The sequence below is a fragment of the Chiloscyllium plagiosum genome, unplaced genomic scaffold, assembly GCF_037043375.1.
Source record: "Chiloscyllium plagiosum isolate Xiang-an unplaced genomic scaffold, Cpla_swu_hap1 HiC_scaffold_9, whole genome shotgun sequence".
Taxonomy (NCBI): Eukaryota; Metazoa; Chordata; class Chondrichthyes; order Orectolobiformes; family Hemiscylliidae; genus Chiloscyllium; species Chiloscyllium plagiosum.
In genome coordinates, this window is record NW_028270147.1 from 51,316,594 (window position 1) to 51,326,007 (window position 9,414).

Here is a 9,414-nt window from a genome sequence, read left to right on the forward strand (position 1 = left end):
CTGTTGTTAAAATATCATCTGCATGGTAAACAATTGTAGCTCAATTAGTGTAAAGATCACCACAAATGTGCATTCAATATGTAAAAATACAAGCACGAGCCAAGTTTGAATACATTTAATGTTTATTTTCTGTAAGGGCCAGGTCAACCAACTATTGGAATCATCTTCTGAAAAACAAAATGAAGCAGAAAATAAAGATGCTGAATCAGAAGTCTCGGTGCAGAACACTGAGACTCTGAACAAACAATCTGAACCCCAGACCTTTCAAAAGGAAGATAATGATGTGTTGAGTGCAACTGTGAAACAGCTGAAGAAAATGGGAGTGAAATTTGATCTTGACTGTACAAGCATGACCAAGAGCAAAGTTGAAAATGCAAGGTAATGTAACAGTTAAGGCATCTGTGCTTAGAATATGATACTGATGCTTAGAATATGCAGATGCTGAAAATCTGAAATAAACAAAATGCTGGAGAGATTCAGGTCTGTGGAGAGAGAAAGTTAACTTTAAGTCTGATATCTTATGAAGAAGAGTCCAATTGCATTCAACATTAACTTCTTCTCCCCATAAATGATACCACATCTGCTGAATATTTCCGACATTTTTCTATTTTTAATAGATAATTGGTGAAACTTAAAGCCATCAGAGGAAATTGAGCACGTCAATGAAGGAAAAGCCTATTCAGTTGAAGTGCAGTTGTCTAAAAGGCTAATGCTTTACATTTTTGTTTACTGGTGATACAGTTAAAGGTCACTGGGCTTTTTCTAGTTGGAATTGGACATTGATTTTGGAGCCACAGAACCCCAGCAAAGTCTGACTAATATCAGGTCCCTGTTGAAGACTGACATGTTTCGTCATGTGATGAATTCTATATTGTGTACGACCCGATATCAGACTATATAGGCTGAAAATGAGAATCTCTACTGCACTCACCACTCTAAGGCAGATGAAGGCCTAGTGCTGTTATCATTCCACAGACCTATGTTCTGGATATCAGGTTTGAATCCCACTATGAAAGTTGATGGGATGTGAATTCTGTATAAAAAATGTGGAATTAGTCATAAAGTCGGAGAGATGTACAGCACGGAAACAGACCCTTCAGTCCAACTTGTCCATGCCGACCAGATATCCCAACCCAATCTAGTCCCACCTGCCAGCACCTGGCCCATATCCCTCGAAACCCTTCCTACTCATACACCCATCCAGATGCACTTTTAAATGTTGCAATTGTACTAGCCTCCACCACTTCCTCTGGCAGCTCATTCCATACACCTACCACCCTCTGAAAAAGTTACCCCTTAGGTCTCTTTTATATCTTTCACCTCCACACTCTAAACCGATGCCCTCTAGTTCTGGACTCCCCCACCCCAGGGAAAAGATTTTGTCTATTTATCCTATCCATGCTCCTCATGATTTTATAAACCTCTATAAGGTCACCCCTCGGCCTCAGACACTCCAGGGAAAACAGCCGAGCCTTTTCAACTTCTCCCTATTGCTCAAATCCTCCAACCCTGGCAATATCCTTGTAAATCTTTTCTGAGCCCTTTCAAATTTCACAACATCTTTCCGATAGGAAGGAGACCAGAATTACATGCAGTATTCCAACAGTGGCCTTGTACAGCCGCAATATGACCTCCCAACTCCTGTACTCAATATTCTGACCGATAAAGGAAAGCATACCAAATGCCGCCTTCATTATCGTATCTACCTGCGATTACTTTCAAGGAGCTATGAACCTGCACTCCAAGGCCTCTTTATTCAGCAACATGCCCTAGGACCTTTACCATTCAGTGTATAAGTGCTGCTAAGATTTGCTTTCTCAAAATGCAGCACCTTGCATTTATCTGAATTAAACTCCATCTGCCACTTCTCAACCCAATGGCCCATCTGTTCAGGATCCTGTTGTAACCTGAGATAACCTTCGCTGTCCACTACACCTCCAATTTTGGTGTCATCAGCAAACATACTAACTATACTCCTTATGCTCACATCCAAACCATTTATATAAATGATGAAACGCAGTGGTCCCAGCACTGATTCTCATGGCACTCCACTAGTCAGTCCTCCAGTCCGAAAAACAACCCTCCACCACCACTCTGTCTAACCTTGCTCACCAGTCTCCCATGGGGAACTTTATCGAATGCCTTACTGAAGTCCATATAGATCACATTTACCGCTCTGCCCTCGTCAATCCTTTTTGTTACTTCTTCAAAAAACTCAATCAAGTTTCTGAGACATGATTTCCCATGCGCAAAGCCATGTTGACTATCCCTAATTAGTCCTTGCCTTTCCAACTACATGTACATCCTGTCCCTCAGGATTCCCTCCAACAACTTGCCCACCACCGACGTCAGGCTCACTGGTCTGTAGTTCCCTGGCTTGAGATGCAACCACATACTGAATCAGAAAATGTTCTTGTACACACTTAACAAATTCCTCTCCATCTAAGCCCTTAACACTGTGGCAGTCCCAGTCTATGTTTGGAAAGGTAAATTCCCCAACCATAACCACCCTATTATTCTTACAGGTAAGTGAGATCTCCTTACACATTTGTTTCTCAATTTCCCTCTGACCATTAGGTAGTCTATAATGCAATTCCAATAAGGTGATCATCCCTTTCTTATTTCTCTGTTCCACCCAAATAACTTCCCTGGATGTATTTCCAGTAATATCCTCCTTCAGCACAACTGTATTGCTATCCCTTATCAAAAACGCCACACCCCTCCTCTGTCGTCTCACATTCTCTTCTTCCTATAGCATTTGTATCCTGGAACATTAAGCCGCCAGTCCTGTCCACCCCTGAGCCATGTTTCTGTAATTGCTATGATATCCCATCTTCCTAACCATGCCCTGAGTTCATCTGCCTTCCCTGTTAGGCCCCTTGCATTGAAATAAATGCAGTTTAATTTATTAGTCGTACCTTGTCCCTTCCTGCCCTGACTGTTTGACTCACTTCTGTTCTCAACTGTACCAGTCTCAGATTGATCTCTTTCCTCACTATCTCCCTGGGTCCTACCCCCCCCCCCCCCCCCCCCCCCCCTCCACCCCACACTATTAGTTTAAATCCTCCCGAGCGGCTCTAGCAAATCTCCCTGCCAATATATTAGTCCCTTCCAATTTCGGTGCAATCCGTCCTCCTTGTACAGGTCACTTCTACTCCAAAAGAGATTCCAATGATCCAAAAATGTGAATCCTTCTCCGACACACCAGCTCCTCAGCCATGCATTCATCTGTTCTGTCTTCCTATTCCTGCCCTCACTAGCTCGTAGCACCCGGAGTAATCCAGATATTACTACTCTCGAGGACCTCCTTTTTAAATTCCTGCCTAAGTCTGTAATCTCCCTTCAGAATGTCAACCTTTTCCCTTCCTATGTCATTGTACACATGGGAACTAATGACCTCCTACTGGCCCCTCTCAGCCTTGAACATTCTGCACCCTCTCTGAAATATCTTTGATCCTGGCATCAGGGAAGCAACACACCATTCTGATTTTTCACTATTGGCCACAGAAACATCTACCTCGGACTAGAGAGTCCCCTAACGCAATCGATCGCTTGGAACCCGACGTACCTCTCATTACATTAGAGCCAATCTCAATACGAGGAACTTGGCTGTTAGTGCTACATTCCCCTAAGAATCAATCACCCCCTGCATTTTCTAAAACAGCATACGTGTTTTAAATGGGGATAGCCACAGAAGACTCCTGCACTACCTGCTACCCCTCTATCTTTCCAGGAGTTAACCCCTTCTATGTAAACTTCAATAAATGTTATTATCCTTGATGATTTTAAAAAACCATTTCCTGGTTGTTTTGCTGATAGCTTTCTGATCTGTGGATTGTTTTTCTTTGAATGTTCAAACCTCAGCACTCTTGTGAACTTAGCCTGAGTTATGAATGAGAGTGCTGAATGTTAAAAGTGCTAACGTTCAGGTTGGCTATCAAAAGATAGGGAGTCTTTTCTACTGAGCATTCCTTCATTAATAGATTAAGTTTGTGAAATGTTGCTGGTGAGAAATAGATTTTGTATTTGCTTACATAATGATTAGTAAAAACTTTGAAGTTATTTTATTAATTCACAATGTGGATGTTGGCTAAGCATTACTATCTCTTAACATTGAGTAGATCATGGTGATCTGCTGCCTTGTTCCAATGATACACAAAAAGCATCACATCCCTAACGTATATCTAGCTGATGTGCATGGTAGTGCCAGACAAAAACTTTTATAATATGCATGTTTGCATTTGTAATATGATTTTCTTGTTTTCAGCACATTGGCTCGCATAAACCCTGAAGCCGTTATCCCAAGGTTGAACTATACTTCCTTTGTCAACGTTGGTGCAGTTGACCTTGGAGCTGCTGGGGTTGACCTTAGCATGGAGGCCAATGCTATTGCTCTGAAGTACCTGAATGATGCTCAGCTCTCCCAGATATCTCTCAGACGTAGTGGTAACTGCGAATCACCATCTCTAAATAACTTACTGGAAATGAACAGAGATGGAAGCATGGTTGGCCTGAGCTTAATTTCACCCAATAACATGTCATTTGCCACACGCAAATACATGAGGAGGTATGGACTCGTAGAAGAAACATATAGCAGTGAAGAGGAGGATGTTTTGTCAGATTCTGCCATACGGCCTATAAAATCTCAATCAGAAATTCCTTCTGCTAAAAAAACAAGTTCTGAAAAAGTGGTTGAAGCCCAGCTTAAAAACTGTTGTACACCGGAGTCTTTCCCAAAGGCAGATGGGAACATTCTAAGAAACATTACTAATGAAATTTCTCCCACAAAACCACAGAATGTGGATACACAGGACTGTCATTGTCAGCAGATTCGAAATAATCCAAAACCTAAAACGAATAAGTTTGCCAAAGAAATCAGTTCCACCAAAAACCCTGAAAAAGAAAATGGAATTGAAAGAATTTCAGACTTTTCCAAGAAAGTAAGGCCAACTGTCTTAGAGACACACAAGTCTACAAAAAGCAGTGATGCAGTGGGCAACATTCTGGATGTAAATCGGCTCCGACAACTACCCAAACTCTTCTAATTAACTGGATTGATGTAACTCCAATTGGAAAAACCAAGACACTTCCCAAGAAACAAGCTATTTTGTAGACACCATTTTTTCATACCAAATATGGTCAAGATCACAAATTTAATGTATTATAACATAGGTCAGTTAAATATGCAACATTTAGTAAAGGATTGCTAATGTAAAATTACAATTATCAACTGTCAACTACAGTATAGTGGAAAGTCCATTGTAAATATTCTATTCTGCTCATACTGTAATTTGTTTATATAATTTATGGGGTTTTTATACTTGGTAGAAACTTGTGTAGTACAACTGTCTCCGAATTATAATCTGTGGATAAATATAGTTGTGTAGTTTCATACCGGTTGTGGTCAGTGTCAAGCGAACAATCAACTACAACAATAAATATGGAGACCTGGAGTTCATACTTGAAGTTCGTTTCCTCAGTGGGTAATTCTAATTTCATGTTCCAATAAGCATTTTTGTTCTACATTGTGATCAGTGGAGAACAAAATGAGAAATAAGTAGTCTCCCTTTTGTGTGCATGCCTCCAGAATTTCATAAAATTTTGCCTGTACTTAACAATTTATTTTGAATTATTGCTGGATTGAAAACTAATGATTTGTTATATACAAAACTAATGTGAAAGATCATGAATGATTGCTAATGCAAGACAAACTATACCATAAAGAGAAGGTATCTCTAATCTGGTATAAATGCAAAACCTTTCAGGTGGATTAAAATTTGACTTGGTAGGGTAGTTGAAAACTTGATGCTAACACAAATGTCATTATTCGAGAAGGCTACGGCTTTGACCATCCAATTTTTCCTAAGTACTTATGCTCCCCTCCACTCAATTGAAAGTGCCAGTGAATGAATTCTTAATAGTTTTGGCTAAACCTTTGTAGCTAAAATTTACAGAAATTTAGGGATGTTCATGTGTTTTTTTTTACATTACTGTGTAAGGTGTTTATCAATGTTTCAATCTGATATTTGTGCTTTTGGTCAGTTTGTCATACAGCCATTGGATCAATTCTTACCTTTCTGTGACTTCTGCAAGTTACTTTGTTCAATCACTGGATTTTGTGGACAATTTATAAATAAAACATTGCATAATTTCTGCATGTAGTGTTTCTTCACCATCTAAACTATCATATTTCCTAATATTTTGTTTGTAATTGCACTGTTCACGTTTGACTAGCCGAATAGCTGTCTTTTAAGCATAATGTGAAATGTGGGTCATTAATTTAAGAGGCATATTGAGTTTTACTTTAAATAATGTCTGACTTGCTGTGATCTCCAGCATCCATGGGGAGAGAGCAAGCTAATGTTTTGAGTCTAGATGACTCTTCGGAGCTGAAGTGAAATATGGAGGGGACAGCAATAATGCTGTAGTTTTGGGGGAGAGGGGTATGGGGCTAGTGGTGGAGGATGCTGGTTGAGAAAGGGCCCACCATTGTTTTGCCATTCTCACGTTCCGATCACTATCTGAACTCAACATCTTTTCTCCACTTGCACCCTACAGCCATCACTCTCTCTCACACCCTCCCCACCCCAAAACTGCAGCATAAATGCTAAGCCTTCCACAATTTACTTCAGCTCTGAAGAGTCATTTAGACTCAAAACATTAGATTAGATTAGATTCCCTACAGTGTGGAAACAGGCCCTTCAACACAACTAGTCCACACTGAATAACCCACCCAGGTGCTCCCTCTCCGTGGATGCTGTCTGACCTGCTGTGATTGCAGCATTTGTTGTTTTTCAGTACAGATTACAGCATCTGCAGTAAATTGCCCCTACATATTGAGTTTTAGTCGTACAAAGAATAGTCCTAGAGATGTGCAGCACGGAAACAGACCCTTCAGTCCAACTCATCCATGCTGACCAGGTATCCTAAATTAATCTAGTCCCATTTTCCAGCCTTTTGCCCATATCCCTCTAAACCCTTCCTATTCATATACCCATCCAAATGCCTTTTTAAATGTTGTTGTACCAGCCTGCACCACTTCCTCTGGCAGCTCATTCCATACATACACCACCCTCTGCGTGAAAAAGTTGCCCTTTAGGTCCCTTTCAAATATATCCCCCTTCACCCTAAACCGATGCCCTCTAGTAATGGACTGTTATTTAAATTAACCTCCATCTGCCACTTCCCAGCCCATCTGATCAAGATCCCTTTGTACTGAGATAACCATCTTCACTGTCATTGCATCTCTAATTTTGGTGCCATCTGCAAACTTATTAACTGTACCTCCTATGTTCGCATCCAAATCATTTATATAAATGATGAAAAGTAATGGACCCACCACCGATCCTTGTGGCACTCCACTGGTCACAGGCCTCCAGTCTGAAAAGCAACTCTCCACCACCCTCTGTCTTCTACCTTTTGAGCCAGTTCTGTATCCAAATGGTTAGTTCTCTCTGTATTCCATGAGATCCAACCTTGCTAACCAGTTTGCCATGAGGAACCTTCTCAAAAGCCTTAACCGAAGTCCATATAGATCACGTTCATTGCTGTTCCCTCATCAATCCTCTTGATACTACTTTTAAAAACTTCAAGTTCGTGAGACATGATTTCCCTCTGACAAAGCCATGTGGACTATCCTTAATCAGTCCTTGTCTTTCCAAATGCATTAAGTCCTATCCCTCAGTATTCTCTCCAACAACTTGCCCCAGTGATCCATAGTTCCCTGACTTTTCCTTACCAGTTTTCTAAAGTAGTGGTACCACGTTAACCAACCTCCAGTGTTTCAGCACCCCACCTGTGACCATCGCTGATACAAATGTCTCAGGAAGGGGCCCAGCAATCACTTCCCTAGCTTCCTGCATAGTTTTAGGGTAACCCAATCAAATCCTGGGGGTTTATCCACTTTCATGTGTTTTAAGACATCCAGCACCACCACCTCTGCAATATGGACTTTTTTTTTTAAGATGTCCCCATCTATTTCCTCACATTCGATATCTTCCATGTCCTTCTCCACAGTAAATACTAATGCAAAATACTCATTTAGTGTCTCCCCCATCTCCTGCGGTTTCACACATGGGCTGTCTTGCTGATCTTTGAGGGGCCCTATTTTTTCCCTTCATCTGCCTTCCCTGTTAACTTAAATTGAACTGCATTTATTTCAATACATCAGTCCTTCCTCCATTCTCTGCTTTGTTCCTGCCTCCCCTGACTTTTGACTTGTTCCTTTTCCCAACTGTACAAGTCTCAGATTGATCTCTTTGCTCACTATCTTCTTAGGTCCTAATCCTCCACCTTACTAGTTTAAATCTTCCTAAGCACCTCTAGCAAATCTCCCTGCCAGTATATTAGTCCATAAGACATAAAAGCAGCAATAAGGCCATTCGGCCAATGAAGTTCACTCTGTCAATTATTCATGGCTGATCGGCATTTCAACTCCACTTTCCTGCACTCTCCCTGTAGCTATTAAATTCTTGATCTCGAAAGGAATTGTCAATCTCTGTCTTGAAGGCATTTAATGTTCCGGCCTCCACCGAGCTCCATAGCAATGAATTCCACAGACCCACCACTCTCTGGCTGAAGAAATGTCTCCTCACTTCCATTCCAAATTGACTCCCTCTAATTCTAAGGCTGTGCCCACAGGTCCTAGTCTCCCCGCCTAACGGAAACAACTTCCCACCCTTTCTAAGCCATGCATTATCTTGTGAGTTTCTATTAGATCTTTGGGGCCAGGACCTTCAGCTGTTTATCATATGTTAGGCCTACCATTCCAGGGATCATTTATGTGAATCTCCACTGGACATGCTCCAGTGCCTGTATGACCTTCCAGAGGTGTGGGGCCTAAACTTGTACACTGTATTCTAAATGGGGCCGAGCTAGAGCTTTATAAAGTCTCAGAAGCACATCACTGCTTTTATATTCCAAACCTCTTGAGACAAATGACAACATTTGGTTTCTTAATCACGGACTCAATCTGCAAGTTAACCTTTAGAGAATCCTGGACTAGCGCTCCCACATCCCTTTGTACTTTGGCTTTATGAATTTTCTTACAATTTAGAAAACATTCCATGCCTGTATTCTTTTTTTTTTCCCCAAAGTGCAAGACCTTGCGTTTGTTAATATGGATTTCATCAGCCATTTCCTGGACCACTCTCCTAAACTGTAAATCTTTCTGCATACTCTTCACCACCTCGGTACTACCTGTCTGTCCACCTAAATTCATATCATCAGCAAACTTTGCCAGAATGCCCTCAGTCCCTTCATCCAGATCATTACAAAGTGAACAATTGCGGCTCCACTACTGAACCCTGTGGGACATCACTTGTCACTGTCTGCCATCCAAAAAAAGAACCTTTTATCCCAACTCCGGCAGTCTGATCGAAGGCAGTCCTCAATCCATGCCAGTAGCTCACCTTG

The 9,414-nt window shown here is 41.2% G+C and overlaps 1 protein-coding gene across 4 annotated transcripts in view; it reads left to right on the forward strand.

Annotated features, from left to right (window-relative positions):
- stil (STIL centriolar assembly protein) overlaps positions 1–6,151 on the forward strand; it is a 46,479-nt gene extending 40,328 nt beyond the window's left edge. For 3 of the 4 annotated variants that reach the window (XM_087990615.1, XM_087990614.1, XM_043699254.2), the window contains 2 exons: positions 137–378; positions 4,268–6,151. In XM_087990615.1, coding sequence (XP_087846741.1) covers positions 137–378; positions 4,268–5,045 — 1,020 coding nt within the window. In that variant the 3' untranslated portion in view covers positions 5,046–6,151. The remainder of the gene's footprint in view (positions 1–136; positions 379–4,267) is intronic. The other variant, XM_087990613.1, reaches the window with a different exon arrangement.
- Positions 6,152–9,414: the final 3,263 nt, after the last annotated feature.